General features: G+C 38.8%; 1 protein-coding gene across 1 annotated transcript; it reads left to right on the forward strand.

Annotated features, from left to right (window-relative positions):
• The first annotated feature begins 3,533 nt into the window (after positions 1–3,533).
• On the forward strand, positions 3,534–5,182 carry LOC126690023 (uncharacterized). Its single transcript, XM_050385169.1, has 3 exons — positions 3,534–3,782; positions 4,067–4,500; positions 4,591–5,182. The coding sequence occupies exons 1-3, from the start codon at positions 3,534–3,536 to the stop codon at positions 5,180–5,182; spliced, it is 1,275 nt and encodes a 424-aa protein (XP_050241126.1).
• Positions 5,183–20,801: the final 15,619 nt, after the last annotated feature.

Genomic DNA, 20,801 nt, shown 5'->3' on the forward strand with positions numbered 1-20,801 from the left:
TTTCAGATCCCATACCTTTTTATTAATCTTGATGATGGCTAGAACTGGAATAACAGGCAAACCCAATCAAAACCCATTTTGCCAATCAGTTGTTAGATACCGAGCCGTTGATATCTACAAGGTTTGTATATCAAATTGAGGCATACTTCAATTTTATTTTCTATGTATATTTAAAAATTTTGGGATTAATTATTCTGTGTTTTTCCATTTTCTATGTATATTTAAAAATTTTGGGGTTAATTATTCTGTGTTTTACCATTTGGCTATTAAGTTTGAGTTTATGGTCTGCAATTTTTTCATTGTTAGTTGTTGCCGTTGGCTGTAGAGAAAAGCTCAGAAATTAGGCCCACTCTGTGATTTCTTTTTACCACCGTTAGAGACCAGTCTTTCTTCTCAAACACTATTACCAGTAAGTTTTCTAATTTTGTTTTATAAGTTTTCCTGTTAAATATGATTTAAGGTTTTGTTTGGGAGTGTTTTCTCCTTTAGATTGATGGGTTTGAAGCCCATAGTGGGTTTTGTTAATTTCAATAAAAACTCTATTTAATGTGAAGATAGTTTTAAATTTATGGTTCAGATTAGTTTTTATTGTTGTATGGCTTCTTCTTTTTTTTTTTTTTTCCTTCCTTCATGCTGTATAGTTTCTTCTCCTGCTTTTGTGCTGTTCCTTCCCTACAACAACAAAGCTTCCATTCTTACATTGTTAATGCCTTAATACTTCTATATTGTTCACTGTTGTTAAGATTCCATCTTCCTAATTAATTTTTTGTTTCTTATTTTCATTCTTTTTCTTCTTTTCTCCAATTGCAGTATACCGTGCTTTTGTACCAAACATTGGATTTTATGCCAAAAAAAATAATCGAATCAGGGTTAAAGGCACCCAGATTTCCCATTTTATTTTCCCAATTTATGGGGATCTGTTTTGTCAATTATTGGTTTTTTGGTTAGAATATTTTTCCCTGCTTGGTATACTTTTGTGAGATTTTAAAGTTTTCTTTATTTAGGTAATGGTTTTTTCATTGTTAGAGGATTTGTTTCAATTTCTTTATGCCATCTTTTTCATTCAATTTTAGGTTTTGTCATAGGAAGTTCTGAGCATCCTAAGACTCTTATATCAACATGAGTTGCAAGTGCTGTAATATATGTGATTCCAATTTTGAATCCAACTATAATTCTTTCCTAATGTTGGTTGCAAAATTTCAATTATAGAGATAGGGTTTTTTAGGTAGATTCTTGCTTACATCTATCTTTGTTGATGTCATATATTTCCATCTTTTCATTTCCTATGTCTTTGTCCAATTGAATAAAATTGAAGTGCAGATTGCAATTCATTTGCCTCTTTGTTAGATTTCTATTTTGTTCAATGTAGCCTTATTTTGGGAATACAAGATTGATTGAAAATTGAGACTGCCATGAGTATTCATTTTGATAGGTGCATTAAAAATCTTCTAATTATAAGTTAATGAATCTAAGTCCTAATTTTAAGTAATGAGTGTGATTGTTGTATTATATACAAAAAATAAATAAATAAAGGTCATGAACAAGGAAAATATTTGGAGTTGAGAAATTCAAAATGCAAACCTTTGCAGGATATTGCCAACTTTTAAAAAACTAAGGGGTCGTTTGGTATAGGTGTTTAAACACATGTTTTCAGTTTTTAAACAACATTACATGCATTTTCACACACTTTTTCACCCACACGTATTTCCAAAAAATACAAACAACGTTACCAAACGACCCCTAAATATTAGGAAAGATATTAATTTGTTGTGGCTGGTCTCTCACTTCTTTCCTTTTTAAAGTTCATGTTGTTCAGGTATTAGGAAAGTTGTTAATTTGTTTAATAAATAAAAAAAAGAATAGCATAATATGAACGTATATACTCCATTTTAATTTGATCATAGATTGATCAAATCAACTGGTGTTTGTTTGCAATGCATCTATGATTTTGTAAATTTTATAGACCCAAAAAAGGAGGAGACCAAACCTACATTTAGAATTCATCTCTATCTAAACTGCACTATGATTATTACACAATCATTGATTTAACTCTCTCCTTTTTTTGTTTTTGTGTAGGTGATTTTGTAGATTTCTATGCACCAATGTATATCTTACATGCCCACATTGCTTATCAAAAACAAAGAACTTGTGCTACAAATAATAAAATAATGTTATGAACAATGTTAATGTTGTAGCTTCATTGATGGTATGTACTTAAAATGATTTCCAGCAGCTTCATTGATGGCATGTATTTAAATGATTTCAAGCAATTGCTTCAAATATTTTTTTTATTTTCTTGCTCATAAAACTAGCTATTAATACATTATTGCATTGTCTCTATTTAAATGAACCTTACTGCATTTTAAATTTTTTCCATAGAGAGTGGCTTGGCTAAGCCTAATAGCACTACTTTGAATAATTGTGTATTACTTTCAACCCAACATTTGGTGTTTTTGAAATTGATTGTATGTCTTACTTAAGATGTATCCAAAGAGTTTATGAAATTTGGCTTTAATTGTTTATAGAGATAGTTGAAACTGCAATATATAGGCATTTCGTTTGATTCCTTTCAAATAGACACTCTTTCAAACTACTATTATTTGCATGTACTAAAGATGTATCTAAAGGAAATTAGATGCATCTGACACAAATATATGTTGCTGCAAATGATCTCCTTAATAGTTTCCAAGAAGCCAACATAATCAAAATTGGGGGTCATAAAGAGTAGATAAGCAGAGATACTTAGACTATTTGTCAGCTGTTTCTTTTCAAAGTTTTGAATATTGTGTTTATGAGTTGCTTCTTATAAGAGATAGTGGCATAGTGCCCCATGTGTTTATGTGGCATATTATTCCCTAGCAGCAAATGCATGGTCTTGCTAATGCTGTCATGAGATTATTTACACATTCAAATATTCATTTTATCAATAAATTTTTTTTATATGTGAAGGGGCAAAATTTAGCGCAATGGACTTTCACGACATTGGGCCTGACGGACCCGAGCCCATGGGCCGGCAACGGTAGAGCCCAGTGGCCTAGAACAGTTCCATACTCTTGGCACGCACGTGTGGTCTCCAAGGAAACTAGAAACCTAGCGCAAGGAACATTCCGGAAGATACGCGCGTTAATCCCCTCTACAAGGAAATGTCTTGTCCATCACGTTTGGGATTACTCAAGGGGATTCCCATAAGGAAAAGACTTCTAGTCCAAGGAGGAGAAGCCGACTTTCTTCTACTATAAAAGCCTCAATACTCTCACAAATCAAGGTGCGCATAATTTACCCTTTCTAGCACTCTAGAGTTGAGAACAATTCTAACTTGACCGTCGGAGGGTATTTGGTCGACAATACACCGGTGCCCACGGCGAGATCACTTCTTTCTTCTTGCAAGTTGTTAGCTGGAGCGAGCGTGGATTGTGCTGCTCACTAGTGATATTACGGCATCATCAGTTGGCACCGTCTGTGGGAAGCCGCGAAAAGTTTAAGCCAGATCATCGCCTCCCAAACATAAAAGTCACATGGTACTCACTCGCTCGATGGCTACCACCAACAATGCTCAAGAAGACGATCCACCGAGATCTACTGCATTAGAAAGGCAGTTCCAGACTCTCATGACAGCAGTAGAACGACTCAAAAAGCAGGACCACAATCTGGAGGAGCAGCTACGACAAAGGGAGGTAGGACCCAACCTTCAGGAGCAAAACCAGGAAGGTAACAGTGCCGAGCGAAGGGAGCAGGAGAAGCCTGAGCGCAGTAATGCCCCAAGCCGACCAGAGCGGCAAAACGTGAGCCTTCCGTCTCTCATGGATTTTGCCCCCCCCCCCCCCCGCCTATCGTCACCGAGATGCAGGCGATGAAGGAGCAAATGGAGGTCATGATGAACGCCCTCAAGGGGCGAGTATCTTCTGATCTCGACGATTTAGTGAACAGAACCGACTCACCATTCACCGCGTCCATCAACTCATTCCCCCTACCACAAAAGTTCCGGATGCCGCAAATCAAAAGTTACGACGGGGTCAAGGATCCACTCGATCATCTAGAGACCTTCAAGACCCTGATGCACCTTCAGGGCGTACCAAACGAGATCATGTGCAGGACGTTCCCGACCACGCTGAAGGGGCCTGCGAGGGTCTGGTTCAGTAGGTTGACACCAAACTCCATCAATACTTTCAAGGAGTTGAGCGCCTTGTTCACCTCACACTTCATAGGCGGACATCGATACAAAAAGTCCACCGCTTGCTTAATGAATATCAAGCAGCGAGAAGACGAGACGCTGCGAGCCTACATAACTCATTTCAACAAAGAAGCCCTTTCGATTAACGAAGCTGACGATAAAATACTCATAGCCGCGTTCACTAGCGGGCTACAGAAGGGTAAGTTCTTGTTTTCCTTATACAAGAATGACAAAAAAACCATGACGGACGTTCTCTACAGGGCTACCAAGTACATGAATGCAGAAGATGCGCTGCTGGCCCGCGAGGAAAGGCCTAAGAAGAGAGAAAGGTAGGAAGACACGAGACAAGACAGGGGGCGAAAGGTCGCTAAAACCGGGGATCAACGTGATGAAAAGCGCTCCAGACCCCCCACTGGAAGGTTCACCAATTTCACCCCGTTAACCGCCCCAATCGACCAAGTATTGATACAAATCAAAGATGAAGGAGCATTGACCTTCCCTGGAAAGTTGAAGGGAGACCCCAACAAAAGACCGAGAGACAAGTATTGTCACTTTCACCGGGACCACGGGCACGACACAACTAACTGCTATGACCTGAAGCAGCAGATCGAGGCCCTAATTAGGCAGGGGAAACTACAGAGGTTCGTTAGCAGGGAAAGAACTGATACACCAGAAGAACAGGCTCCACGAAGGGAGAACGACCGCCCTAGCCCACCCATAGGAGACATACGAATGATCGTAGGGGGCACAACTGCAGCCAGATCTTCCAAGAAAGCCCGCAAAACCTACCTCAGGATGGTCCATAGCGTCCAACTCACAGGATCCGTACCAAAGATGCCGCGAATAGATAATCCCGTCATAAACTTTTCAAAGGATGACGCTCGAAGACTTCACCATCCTCATGACGGCGCGCTAGTAGTCAGCCTGCAGATTGGGGATTATAATATGCATCGGGTCCTCGTCGACAACGGCAGCTCAGTAGACATCCTGTACTATCCAGCATTCCAGTAAATGAGGATTGACAAGGAACGATTGTCCCCAACGAACGCCCCACTCGTAGGATTTGGGGGTACGAAGGTCTTCCCTTTGGGCGCAATAACGCTAGCTGTGACAGCGGGTGACTATCCTCAGCAGATCACTAAGGAGATAACGTTTCTCGTAGTCGACTGCTCATCCGCTTACAACGTCATCCTCGGGCGACTACTCTCAATTCTTGGAAGGCGGTGACCTCAACATACCACCTAATGATCAAATTCCCGACGGAGTATAGGGTAGGAGAATTGCTGGGGAATCAAGTAGCAGCACGAGAATGCTATATCGCCATGTTAGAGATGGAGGATCAGCAGCAGACGATGTGCATCGAGAAGCAGCGAGCATTAGCAGAGCCGGTTGAAGAGCTAGAAGAAGTAAGACTTGATGACACATGGCCTGAACGAACGACTAAGATTGGCACACTAGCCAGTTGGCCCGTACACCAGACGATCACAACTTTCCTAAGAAATAACCAAGACGTTTTCGCCTGGAATCATGAAGACATGCCGGGAATTGACCCATCGGTCATGGTCCACAAGTTGAATGTGTCGCCCTCCTTCCCTCCAGTCCGAAAAAAGAAACGAGTCTTCGCCCAGGAGCGGGATAAGACCATAGCCGAGGAGGTTCGGAAGTTACTGGAGGCAGGTTTCATCCGGGAAGTATATTATCCCGACTGGCTGGCGAATGTCATTATGGTTAAAAAAGCCAACGGAAGTTGGAGGATGTGCGTAGACTTCACAGACCTCAACAAGGCTTGTCCCAAAGACAGCTACCTGCTCCCACGGATAGATACCCTTGTGGATTCGACTGCAAGACACCAGCTCCTCAGTTTCATGGACGCTTTCTCTGGCTACAACCAAATCAGGATGGACGAATCTGATCAGGAGAAGACCTCTTTCGTCACAAGCCAGGGATTATTCTACTACAAGGTGATGCCTTTTGGACTCAAAAATGCTGGAGCAACATACCAAAGGCTAATGAACAAGATGTTTGCACATCAAATTGGCAGGAACGTTCAGGTTCATGTTGACGACATGTTGATTAAAAGCATGCATGAAAAAGATCACCTAGACGACCTCAGAGAAACATTCGATACGCTTCGATCATTCAACATGAAGCTGAATCCGAACAAGTGTGCGTTCGGAGTAACTGTGGGAAAATTCTTGGGTTACATGGTATCCCAAAGAGGAATAGAGGTCAACCCGGAGAAGGTACGGGCGATAATGGAGTTGGAACCACCAAGGACAATCAAGGAGGTCCAAAGTCTAAATGGAAAGATCGCAACACTAAACAGGTTCGTCTCAAGGGCGACGGATAGGTGTTTGCCATTCTTCCGCACTCTGAGAAAGTCATTTGAGTGGACGGATGAATGCCAAACGGCTTTCAACGACTTAAAGACGTATCTCTCGTCTCCACCACTGCTCAGTCCGTCCATACACGGAGAGGAACTCTACCTTTATTTGGCAGTCTCAAGTGCCACAGTAAGCGCAGCCTTGGTAAGGGAGGAGGATGGGATACAGAAACCCGTCTACTTTACCAGCCGTGCGCTCCGTGGAGTAGAAGAGAGGTACCCTCAGATGGAGAAGTTGGCTTTCGCATTAGTAATCGCTGCGCGGAGGCTTAAGCCATACTTCCAGGCGCATACAATCATTGTCTTAACGGACAAGCCACCGAGAAAAGCCATGAATAGCCCAGAACCAACAGGAAGGATGGCCTTGTGGGCAATAGAGCTAAGCGAATTCGACATCCAGTACCGCCCGCAGATGGCCATAAAAGGACAGGTAGTAGCTGACTTCATCGCCGAGTTCACACTCGAGGGGAACCAGTTGGTAGAAGAGAAGGAACAGTGGAGTATCCACACAGACGGATCTTCAAAAAGACGAGCCGGAGGAGCCGGAGTAGTGATTAAAACTCCACAGGGGGACACGATACAGTACATGATCCAACTGGATTTCCCAACAACCAACAACAAGGCAGAGTATGAAGCCCTGATCGCGGGGCTAGACCTTGCAAGGGCCGCGAGAGCAAAAAACATAATTGTCCACTGCGATTCACAAGTGGTAACAAGTCAGATCAATGGCGACTACGAGTGCAAGAACGATAGAATGAAGAGATATCTGGAAGAAGTGAGGTACCGAATCAACAGCCTCGAAGTCGAATTCATTCAAGTCCCAAGAGAAGAGAACGAATGGGCTGACCAACTAGCAAAAGCTGCATCAGCCGAATTCATGCTGGTTCCCGAACAGGTATTATCATTCGTCCAAATATCTTCACTTATCGATGACGAGACAAATATGTAGGTGGTGAACTCTGAACATAACTGGACCACGCCATTGATCTCCTACCTAAGGGACGGGGTGTTACCAGAGGAAAAGGGCGCCGCAAGGAAGCTGAAGGCCCAGGCATCACGGTTCGTGCTGATGAAGGATGTCCTATATAAAAGGGGCTTCTCTCGACCGTACCTAAGGTGTTTGTGCTAAGAAAAAGCAGACTATGTGATGAGAGAAGTACACGAGGGTATCTGCGAAAACCACTCAGGCGCACAATCACTAGTACACAAATTAATCCGAACAGGATACTACTGGCCTACAATGATGAAGGATGCGCAAGCTTATGTCCAATCTTACGACAAATGCCAGAGGTTCAGTAATTTCATCAGGCAGTCGTCCGAAGAGCTGACACCTATGACGGCACCCTGGCCGTTCGCACAATGGGGACTTGATATTATGGGCCCATTTCCGACGGCTATCCGGCAGCTGAAATTCTTGGTTGTCGGCATAGACTACTTCACTAAATGGGTCGAGGCAGAAGCTTTAGCCACCATCACGGAGAAAAACATCCAAAGTTTTGTCTGGAGAAATATCATATGCAGGTACGAGATACCCAGGGTACTGGTCTCTGACAACGGTAAGCAATTCGACAACAGCATGTTCAGAGACTTCTGCGCGGAGCTAGGGATCAAGAATCACTACTCGTCACCCGCACACCCACAGGCAAACGGGCAAGTTGAGGTCACGAATAGGTCCCTACTCAAAATAATCAAGACCCGTCTTGAGGGGGCAAAGGGTATCTGGCCAGATGAACTACCTAGCGTCCTATGAGCATACCGGACCACAGCAAGAACACCTACTAGAGAAACACCATTCCGACTCGCATATGGAACCGAAGCTGTCATTCCCGCAGAAGTGGGGCTCACGAGTTACCGGGTGGAGAGCTACGACGAGAATATGAACAAAGAAGGTATGTGCCTCCAGCTTGATCTACTAGACGAAGTCAAGGCGACAGCAGAACAGAGGTTGGCGCGCTATCAGGATCTCATGGCGAAACACTGCAACAACAAAGTGAGGCACAAGGACTTCCAGGTCGGGGACCTCGTACTACGGAAAGTAATGGGTGCCGCTAAAGATCCTTCACAAGGAAAACTCGGCCCCAACTGGGAAGGACCCTACAAGATCGCGTCATGGCAAAGGAAGGGAACCTACCACCTCGAGACGATGGACGGACAAAAGCTGCAGCACCCTTGGAACACGGAGCATCTTTGGAAATACTACCAGTGGAGGAAAATATAGGGAACCAGCGATTTCCAAGTTTATTTTATTCTAATCTTTTAGCTACAATTTACTAGTCTTTCCTTTTCACTTTTGCTACAATCTTTTTGTGCCTTTTTAAGCCCAAGGGGGCAGGTACTTTTTCTACAAACGCATTTTCTTTAAAGAAGAATATTCAGACACAACTTTGATTTTTCGCATGGATGTTTATTACGAATGTATATTATACAGGCAACAAAGTCCACAAAGTGGACAGATCACTAAGGTGATGAATGAACTGTCCACAAAGTGGACGGATCACCAAAACGGTGAACCAATTTACATGTCCACAAAGTGGACGGATCACTAAGGTGATGAAAAAACTGTCCACAAAGTGGACGGATCACCAAAACGGTGAACTAATTTACATGTCCACAAAGTGGACAGATCACTAAGGTGATGAATGAACTGTCTACAAAGTGGACGGATCACCAAAACGGTGAACTAATTTACATGTCCACAAAGTGGACGGATCACTAAGGTGATGAATGAACTATCCACAAAGTGGACAGATCACCAAAACGGTGAACTAATTTACATGTTCACAAAGTAGACGGATCACTAAGGTGATGAAAAACTGTCCACAAAGTGGACGGATCACCAAAACGGTGAAATTACAAGTCCACAAAGTGGACGGATAACTAAGGTGATGAATGAACTGTCCTCAAAGTGGACGGATCACTAAGGTGATGAAAACACTATCCACAAAGTGGACGGATCACCAAAACGGTGAACTAAATTACAAGTCCAAAAGTGGACGGATTACCAAGATTGTGAAAAGTTGACAGACCACCCAGAGGATGTCATACCTGTCATCAAGGAAGACGGATCATCCAAATGGACGAATCAATCAACACTAAAAAATAATATCAAACTCCACACTGTGGACGGATTGAACGTTGGCTAGAAATACACTCGGATAGACGAGTATTTTCTTAATATCTCCTTCATGAGGAGGACGGATTTTTAAGAAAGTTCCAAACAGTAATAGAAAGCATAAAAATAAAGTATAGCATTAATAAACAGATAAAAAGCCCAGGGGGCAACTGTTTAATACAAAAAAAAAAAAAAAAAAAAAAAAAGGACTGATTGTTCTCAAAATAAATTACAAAAAAGACAAGTAATATCAGTCTACTTTTTTGGGTCGGCAACTTGGGCATCCTTCGACGGGACTGATTCTCCGTCACCCTGAACCACATCGTCACCAAATAGGTTGTCTGTATTCTCTGAAGCGACGGGCAGAGCAGACGTCTGATCTTGATCATTGACGTTTATCATTGATACATCCAGGTCAGGGTAGGCTTTTTTAAGCTGACGGAGTGCATCATCGAAGCCTTAGAGGAACAAACCCCCCAGCTCTCTCAACAAAGTGTCGGAGTCTCGGTATTCACGGACAGCATCCTCCTTGGCTTGACGGAGCTTTTCCTTCAAGTCCTTTATTTCCTTGTCTTTAGCTTCCAAGGCCTTCCCAGCTTCCTCCATCCTCTGCTCAAGCTCTTTTCTCGACTGCTCTGACAAGTCAAACTTCTTTTCCATTGTAGACTTCCACTTCTGAAGTTGACCGAGTTCGTCCTCCGTCTGCTCTGCCTTCGCCCGTACACGTTCTAATGCCGCCTCACAGTTTAGGCACCAGTCCATTAGGCCCTTCATCATAACCAAGGACTGAAATAAACAAGTTAAAAGGGTGTTAAACAGAAGGCTAAGAAAAGTTGACGGACACAAATCGACGGATAAAGTTACCTGAGCAACAGCAAACAGACCCGTCTCCCCCATTGCCTCCGTCGAATGATTGCCCAGGTCCTCATAATTCTCTGAGGAAATTATTGACGAAAGTTTCTCCAAGGCAAATTTGGAGTCATCACGGAGAAGAGGAGGAGGTTTTTCCTGGCTAGTGGACGGGGCCTTCATTAAGCCCTTACCGGACCCTTGTTTCGTTGGGGTGACGGTCTTCGCACCCTCAGCCATCAAGCCTACAACGGGTTCCAAAGGAACCTTCTGCTGCTTAAGTGGACGGTCCGACTTGGACTGCTGCTTCCTCTTCGCCGACGAAACCGTCCCCTTAGGAACCACAACCTTGCCCGTCTCCTTTTGCTTGATGCCTGTGACCTTATCAGTGCCCTCCTCTTTGCGTCGTCCATTTCTGCAATACAGGACGGATGAAGCTATCTACATAAATTAAAACTACTTACGAAAAGTAAAAGCTGACGGACTTACATCTGTGAACTCTTTCGTCGTATCTAATGGCCTCACGGGTAGGTTCGAGACCGTCACAATACCAATGGATTGTTTTCGGATTTACCAACTTTGCCCAAGTCTGTTCTTCCGACTTTGTCTTCTGGAAAATTCTTTCTAGGAAGCCAAACTCTTCAACGCTGACTTGGGGGCACCGTCTACCTGCAGATGAAGTAGACGGTTAGAGAAAACAGCCAAAATTGACAAATGTAATATATCAAGAAAAATGTGACGGGTTCATATGAGATGAATGTAAAACACCCCAAGTTGTGTCAACGGGCATAAACTCCGTCTCCCCTGGATGGCTCATCCATCCGTCACCCTCCATAAAGAAATAGCGACTCTTCCAGTCTCTATTTGAGTCTGGTGTTTCAAAAATGACCTTCAGCAACGGGCTCCTACTGGCAAAACTATAAATTCCCCTTGACTTGTCAATCTCGTCTGGACGATAGCAATGAAGGAATTCACGCACCGTTAGTCATTGCACCATAGAATATCTCCATGGCAATGAAGACCCTCCAAGCATTTGGGGATATCTGGTTGACGGACAGACCCAGATACTTTAAAAGCTCTCTATGCAGTCTACTTAGCGGAAATCTAAGCCCCGCCTTCAGCATCTGCTCATACACTCCGACACCTTCCACCCCGTCGTAATAGCATTTCTCTGATACGTAGGGCAGATGGATTGGAATGTAGTCAGGAATTTGAAAGTTGACCCTAAATGTATTGAAGTGTTTCTCCTTAATGATGGATGTAAATTTGTGCACCGTCCACTCTGGTAGCATGATGAACTCCCTAAGTCCATCAGCACAGACGACGGGTTCCGATGGTAGATCCTCGCCATCATCAGACGATTCTTCTACTTCGACCATCTCCATATCCTCATTTAGTGAGGACGAGGAAGAGGCGGACGGACTCCTCTCTTCTCCAGGACTCTCTTGGTCTTTATGACCGGACAGGTATACTTCCTCGTATTCCGTCCCGTCATGAACCATTGACTGGTTACTTAATGCACTAGACATTTCCTACAATGATGGCAAAACCTAAGACTGGCGGATCTAAGAGTATTGACAGTTGTATAGATCTATCTGAATATAACTGCCAAATACAAAAACTTGCACATAATAATAGTAATACTCACCGTTCTTTGAAGTAACTGGAAGTTGACGGCTGTATGATCGACAGTTTTCTATGGGCAACGAACTGTTCTGATAAAGATGACGGTTGTGCTCTGACAATGTGTTTTGTCTGTGAAATGAAGAAATGAGGATTAAGAGGTGTTATATATATACCTGGAGTGCACGAAAGACGAAGCGACGCTTCGATCCGATAGAAAATCCAATCAAAATACGACACGTGGCATGCTCATAAATGCTTGGCTATCTGCCACAAAAATAGTCGCAATCCGTCTTCTCCTAGAAAACCGTCAACTTTAGTAATCATATGGCACCGTCCTAAATTTTCCCTGACCGTGAAATCCAAACAATATCATACCGTCACCCTAAGGGTTCGTCCATATAAGAATTGACGGACCCATAGGGTGAAGGGGGTAGCTGAATGGGCAAAATTTAGCGCAATGGACTTTCACGACATTGGGCCTAACGGACCCGAGCCCATGGGCCGGCAACGATAAAGCCCAGTGGCCTAGAGCAGTTCCATACTCTTGGCACGCACGTGTGGTCTCCAAGGAAACTAGAAACCTAGCGCAAGGAACATTCCGGAAGATACGCGCGTTAATCCCCTCTACAAGGAAATGTCTTGTCCATCACATTTGGGATTACTCAAGGGGATTCCCATAAGGAAAAGACTTCTAGTCCAAGGAGGAGAAGCCGACTTTCTTCTGCTATAAAAGCCTCAATACTCTCGCAAATCAAGGTATGCATAATTTACCCTCTCTAGCACTCTAGAGTTGAGAACAATTCTAACTTGACCGTCGAAAGGTATTTGGTCGACACCACACTGGTACCCACGGCGAGATCACTTCTTTCTTCTTGCAGGTTATTAGCTGGAGCGAGCGTGGATTGTGCTGCTCACTGGTGATATTACGTAGGGGTGTCAATTCGGGTTCACGTGTCGGGTTCGTGTCGTGTCAAGGTAGGGGTATTCGACTAAATGACTCAACCCTAACCCGACCCATTTAATAATCGTGTCATGATCCTTCAACCCTAACCCGACCTATTAATAAGACGGGTTGACCTGACCCAATCCATTTGACACACTTAATAAACGAGTCGTGTTGGGTTAACACGAATGTAACACAATCCATTTCAACTTGCATAATATTAAATATAACATCCATCTAGCAATAATTTTTTTTTACATCCCAAAAAGTAGTGCATACACTTTTAGTCTTCAACTCACATTCAAAATAATATAGTTTAACAAAAATATAACATTCATCTAGAAAATAAGTTCTTTACACTCCAAAAGAAGTGCATACACTTCAACACAAATTCAAAATAACTAAGTTTAACAAAAATAAAATAACATAGTTCAAAAATATATATATAATATCCTTGAAACTCGTCAAATGCTAAGTATCAATATTGAAAGAATTTGAGTAAACAGTAGACTAATCCTGACTATGACCACGATTATCATCCATAGATTCTTTGTTGATGTCCAAATTCATAACATCTTCCACAAGCTCATCCAATTTATTTGTGCAAGTTCTATGCCAAAAAAAAAAGTATTAGTAGTTCTAGGATCTATAAAGTTTCAATTTCCAATTATATCCCTTATAAATTTTTGTAATTACTCACTTTTATTTTTAAATTTAAAATATATGTTGGATATAAAAGGTATTTGACAAATCTAAATAAAATAAATATTTATTTGTTAAATGAGTTAGTCGGGTTGTGTTAAGTGGGTCATTTTGGGTTGACACAAATAAATTAGCGTGTCAAACGTGTCTATTGCGGGTTATGCGGGTTGACCCACTTATAACACATTTCTTATCGTGTCGCTTTCAAGTCGACCCGTTTATGACCCAAACCCATTAAGGTCCAACCCTAACCCGAAAAAACCCGTGTCGGGTTCATGTCGTGTTCACGGGTTGGGTCAAACATTGACACCCCTAATATTACGGCATCATCAATATGATTTATATTGGTGGTAGACTATAAATTGATTAGCAATTGAGCATTATGTGAATTCATATTATGCCCAAATTTGTGTATGAGCTATTGGAATGTTGGCAATAATTTTTTCATCGACATAGATAAACCAAGGTGTGATCTTTATGTGTTATGTGAAACACCCTACATTTATAATCAAAGAACATATTTTGCACACTTTGTATGATTATTTGTAATTGTTATTTAACCAACTATGCATGGGTTTGCAACTAGTACTCTAAATTGACATTCCTAACTAACTCAAAAGTCATTTTGGCCACCCAAAAAAATAGAGAGGCGGTGAGATTAGTCGAGACATACAAAGAGATTGAGAGGCGAGAGATGCAGAGAAATCCACGCCCACGCCCACGCCCATGCCTATATCGCCACGCCACGCAAGACCCATCTTGCTACTCTGTCATAGACCCACATGGCCACACTGACGCCACCTCACAAGACCCACTTGGCCACTAACCAAACACGATGAAGCCACTTGCCACTGATTGCTCGAGATTTGAATATTTGTATTTGTGACTCTCTCTCTGTCTCTCTCAGAGTTTGCTGGTATTTGCGTTTGTAAGGAAAGTGAGAGTTAAGTCTCTGTAGGAAAGTAAATAGAGAGAGAGTTGTGTTGGCGTGCATACTAAGACAAAGACAAATAACGCAGAGAGGGAAAGAAGAAGCTGGTGGAATTGGGTGGGAGTTTCTGTCTCCTTAATTTAAAGTTTATAACTTTATATAGTAAACTTGCACTTGTTCACCACAAGAAAATGACATAGTACAACAAGTATTATTGCAACAAAAAAAAAAAAAATAGAGGTAATATATATACTATTGCATCTCTAGGGGCTTTTTTTTTTTGTAGCAGTAACTTAAATTTATTACATCAATATGAGATTGTAGCAATAATTAATATATTACATCGAAATGTGTTGTTGTAATAGGTAACTCTTATTTTACATTGAGATATGTTATTGCAATAGGTAATTTTTTATTTCACATTGAAATTTATTGTTGTAATAAGTTAAATCTATACTTCATATCAAATTGTGTTAATGTAATAGAGGTTAGTAATTGAGTAGCGGGATAATTTGGAAAATTGGTACTATTTTTTTTCATTAGTTTCCACTCTCTCACCCATGTCTATCCCTTTTTTTTCTCATCTCAATATTTCTTTCATGTTGTATTGATTTTCGCACACTTTTTGAAACTATGTGTTTGAATGTAAACTCAACAAATTATGTATATATTTGTATTTTTTGACATATGTATTGAAATGAAGTATTTCGAATTTTTCATCTTTTATGTGTATTTTTGATTTGTTAGTGTAGTTCCTAGATATGGTTTTTGAATTGCAAAACGGGTTAATAAAAAATTTATTATTTAAAAAAATGATTTATTTATTTTTAATTTTTTTAATTAAAAAAAATCAACCTATTGCAACGAGATTTTCAAAGTAAATCGTTGCAATATGTGAAATTTATTGCAATAAAAATCTAGTGTTACTTAAACCTATTGCCTCGGAGTTTATTACAATGGCTTGCATCGACTTTTTTGTCTTTGCAATAACACCTTTTTACAATGACATTAATTGTTATTGCAATCAACCTATTGCAACGAGATTATTAAAGTAAATCATTGCAATATGTGGAATTTATTGCAACGAAAATCTAGTATTGCATAAACCTACTGCCTCGGAGTTTATTACTATGGCTTGCATCGACTTTTTTGTCGTTGCAGTAACACATTTTTACAACAATATTAATTGTTATTGCAATGACTTCTTCGTTGTATTAAGTCTTTTTTTCTTATAGTGGTTGTAGCTAGCACTTCACCCTATTTATTAATTATTTGGTTTATTCAGCAAAAAATATTTTTTATTTGTGTTGCAAGGGCGGAGCTATGTTGAAGGGTGGGGGGCCATGGCCCCCCCAAAATTTTGAAAAAAAATTAAATATATATAATTATTTTAATGTTTTCAAAATTTAGTCTACAAAAATAAGAGTTGCCCCCCTCCAAGTATTTGAATTAGTCCAGTGATACTCTTAAAAAAAATAATTGGTCTAATAGTTATAGAGACATAACTTTATTTTCACAATTTTATTTTTTATTGTAAAATGTGCTCTTATATTTGTTAAATATTTGATAAAGTTTGGCACCAAACATATTTGAATTTATCTTTTTCAACCCGTTATGTGGCGATTAACAAGTCATTGATTTAATAAAAAAATCTTGTCACTAAAACTAAACATGAAATGTTTCTTTAATTGCCACATAATGGGTTAAAGCAAGATAGTTTCAAATATGTTTGGAGCCTAACTTGTTCTTCCAAGTTTTGGATCATTCATGTTTTTGAAAATTTCATTAGTTCAATTGAATGATTTTTTACTTACATTAGTATAAAATTTGATAACATGTATTGAAAATGAAACTTTTTAAGAATTTCACTATGAAAATTGTAAAAATGAATTCCATTAATTTTATGAAAAATCGTCATCAAACATAATTTTGATTGAAAGTACTAAACTTTTTTTTTGTTGGGTCACTTGGATGTGTGTATATATATAACTTATCAAATAAAAAAGTGTGTATATATATGTGTGTGTATATATAATAAATATATTAGTGCTGCAACTTGGCCCCCCAAACAAAAATTCTTGGCTTTGCCCCTATTGTGTTGTTAAGTGTTTGACTTTAATTATTTGCTCTTTGCGACTCAAAGTTAAAAGTTAGGTTCTTTTTTATTATTATTTGATAACATTAATTAGTTAATCAGTTCATAAAATATTTGACATACAATTAGATGATAAATATGAATTATATTTAATAGGTAAATTATGTGAAACCTAGCTACAATTCTTGTTTTTTATTAAAAGAAAAATTCATATAATTCAAAAACAATTAGTTGAAACATGGTATCAAACATATTTTTTGCATTATGAATACATTTAAACACGTGTTTTTACAACACTTTTTAAATCACAAATTTCACATTATTTTAAACAACAATACTTAAAATCTGTTACCAAATAAGCCCTGAAATAACGAGAAAGCCATAAGATGAGAAACACTAAAGAGGTCAAAATGGAGAAAATGGTAAAAATAGTTGAATGGGTATTTTAGTAAAGTTTATGCAACATTTGTTGTTTTCTATGCTGCCTGACACACATCACACAAGTGTTGATGATTTCGTTGATTTCCCCCATTAAAGTAGTGTTGTTTCCATCATATACATACATATAGATGATGGAAATCAAGTTTGTGGTTAGGAAAACATAGTCTGACTTGTATGTTTTGCGTTTTTAATTAGTGATAGGGCCTCATTTTTATTTTATTATTTTTATTATTATTATTATTATTATTATTATTTAATGGTAAATTTGAGAATGTATCTTACGGTTAAATATTCAAAAATTCATACTCAATGTAAAATAATAAATATTTATGAGAAGTTTGTAAAATTTCTTTTCATAATAATTTGGAAAAAAAATTTGTTCCAATCCAAAATTACCAATTGGGTTGTTAATAGGAGTGTGCATGGGTCGGGTTGGGTCGGATTAAGGGGATTTTTTGACCCAACCCACCATAATGGGTAAAAAAAATTCAACCCAACTCACATAGGTCAAGTTGGATCGGGTTGAACCCATGGGTTTGACAAATTTTTATTATTATTATTATTAAATTGAGTAGAAAAAAATATAAATATTAATATGTTAAAAAAAACCTAAAGATTAGTATTAATGTAACTCCTTAAACACAAACAACACTAATGACTAAACAACAATAGTAATTTATTAGGGTTTGTATGAACTAATTGGTTTTTATATAGGATAGGAAGAACTGGTTATTTTAAAAAATTTATTAATTATAATATATATATATATATATATATATTAAATTAGTATTAGTAGGAGGAATCAAGGAAGTGCTGCTCTACAGCTGGTTTTTTTTTTAAATTATTAAATATATAATATACATTTAAATATTTATATATATATATATATATAAAGTGCCCTACAGTTAATTTTAAAAAAAAATATATATTAAATATATAAAATATTTTAAATATATATTAAATATAGATGAGTCGGGTCGGGTTTGTAATTTTATGACCCAAACCTAACCCGACCCGCTATAAAAAAAAAAAAAAATCTATAACCTAACCCAACCCGACGGATCGGGTTTAACAAGTAGGTGAGTTTTCTGCGCACCATAGTTGTTAAGCTTGCAAGGGAGCCTTGGCTACTTTATGGCATATGCAAGTGGACATGTTAAGATTGCACAAAAAAGTCAGGAGCAAAAAAGTCAGGAGTTGTCATTTCCAAAATCATAACGTTAACAGTTTAATTTTTTTTTTTTTTTTTTTTTGAGAATCAATCATAACACGTACGTTAACATGGATGGGGTGTTAGATAGACCCCATCCATGTAGAAAGTAGGGTTACAAGGTTGTTTTAATAGCATGGCAATATTACATCGCATCATTCCTCTCCTCACTATCTTTAGCATAAACAAGGGCGGCTATCGAAATCATTATATGGGTTTGGGAGTGGGGCTGAAGTAATTATAGTCACTTTTATTTGAGAGGGTTTCAATTTATGGTGTTTGATCTTGGTGATGCTCTTTATCATTAGAACAAGACATCAACCAATTTTTTTACATAAGCAGAGCTTGAACCCTAGATCTTTTATTCAAGTATCAGAAACTTTACCAGTTAAGTTAATCAAAACCCACATAGTCATTTTTATTTGGTTGGGTTGGAATCGTCAGATTATAATATAAAAACATAATTCAATTGTTTATATAGATACATATATTACAATCAATTGTCTTGATTGTGATTTTATTAATGCATCTCTTGGTATAAGATAAGCATGTTAGATGACTCTTTAATGGGTCTAAGATTTGAAACACAATGAGTGGAGATCGACTTACGGGCCATGTGGGGTTGGATGCCTAACACCTTTCCATCCCCATACCTAAACTCCGGACGCATGCTTTGGTAAAGATCAATCCTTCCACAAGGGCATTACATTTATGGTTCCTGGCCCTAATCTAGGTGGCGACTCCATTTACACCTTCTGTCCGGTCCACTCCACTCCAGGTCGAGACGTACTTTCCACGAGGAGATCAACTCGTCGCAGGTGCTTGCACCCACATTATGAGAATTAACAAGCACCATTAAAGAATCCATTGCATGTTCTAGTTGGGCCTATTACTAGAGGAAGATCCAAAAAGATCAAAAAAGCACTTAATGGATTGATTCAAGAGATTTGGATTGATTCTAACACAGGATATTCCAAACTTGGCCCAAAAGAAGATGAAGGCATAATAAATTTAATCCAAGCTATTGATAGGGCTAATCTAGCTTAATTGAACATGATTTATGGTGTGGATTGATGGCTGATTGACTTTCCAACTCCATACTAATTAATAGATATTTTTCCTATTCTGGAACTACTAATTTTAGACAAAATCCACCTTAATTTTAGGCTTCTATTATTTAATACGTTTTTAGCTATTTTCCTATTTTGGAGCTGTTAATTTCAGACCAAATCAACCTTAATTTAGGCTTATATTATTTAGTACGTTTTTTATATATTCCTATTTTCAGTCATGTCTTATAAATAGCATGCACTCATTGTAATGGATGATTCATTGAATAAAAATCATTAAAAACATGAGATCTTGCTTCTTCTTTTGGTTCTTCAAGAACTATGAACTTATCAAGGATTCTTCCTTGTGGCATTCAAATTTTATACCTTCGATTCATGATTAAGTTATAATCATTGGGTTGAGGTCTGTTACTTATACCTTTAGTTCACGTTTCATTTATAAACGTTGGGTCGGGGTTTCTATCAAAATCTGAATTTTATCTTTCTTGGGCAATTATTCCAATATTATTTGTTAGGTCTCAAAGCGTGTCGATTGAGGTTCGCATCACCACATGTCTATTACACCTATTTAAAGTATTCAAAACTCTGATATATCATTAATATGTCTATTGCAAACATAGCCAATGAAGACACTTGGATGTTATTGCATTGTCTTTGGCATGTTCAAATATTCACATGCTTATATGCTCACATGCTCGTATGCTCATATACTTGCATATACACATGTTCATATGTCAATGTCTTGATCTCTACTGTGCTCATATGTTGATGTTGTTAGTTTGACCTTTGTCATGCCTATACTTCCATGATCACATGTCATACATGTATTCCTTTGCCTATCTCACATGACACATTGACTTATACCTAGGTCTTAGATACAAGCGCACAACTTTTGAGCCTTTAAGATAAGTTTATTCTCCATCCAATTGAGCAATGATATATGATGGCCAACTACGACTAGGTTCGTTTGGTTGGAGGAGTGGAAAAGTGGAAAGATAGAAAATTGTGGAATGATGGAAAAGTGGGAGGATAGAAAAGATTTTAATTTCCCTTATTTTTGTTTAGTTAGGAATGAAAAAGTGGAGAGATGGAAAAAGTGAGTTTATATAAATTTACTCATATACTCTTGCTAAAAAATTATGTCCAATTGAAACAAAAAAGTGACAAACAACCAAAAAAATATAATCACCCAAAAAAAAAATATATATATATATATATATATAATCATTTTCCTTCTCCCCCTTCAACCAAACACCCTCCAAAAAGTT

This window comes from Quercus robur, chromosome 6 (assembly GCF_932294415.1).
Source record: "Quercus robur chromosome 6, dhQueRobu3.1, whole genome shotgun sequence".
NCBI lineage: Eukaryota > Viridiplantae > Streptophyta > Magnoliopsida > Fagales > Fagaceae > Quercus > Quercus robur.

Bases quoted from the DNA above. Each gene is read 5' to 3' on its own strand.
- LOC126690023 (XM_050385169.1), top strand. From the start codon at position 3,534: ATGGCTACCACCAACAATGCTCAAGAAGACGATCCACCGAGATCTACT. The intron at 3,783-4,066 runs GTGAGCCTTCCG...ATGCACCTTCAG, and splicing joins GCCGACCAGAGCGGCAAAAC to GGCGTACCAAACGAGATCAT. The intron at 4,501-4,590 runs GTAGGAAGACAC...CCCCACTGGAAG, and splicing joins AGGCCTAAGAAGAGAGAAAG to GTTCACCAATTTCACCCCGT.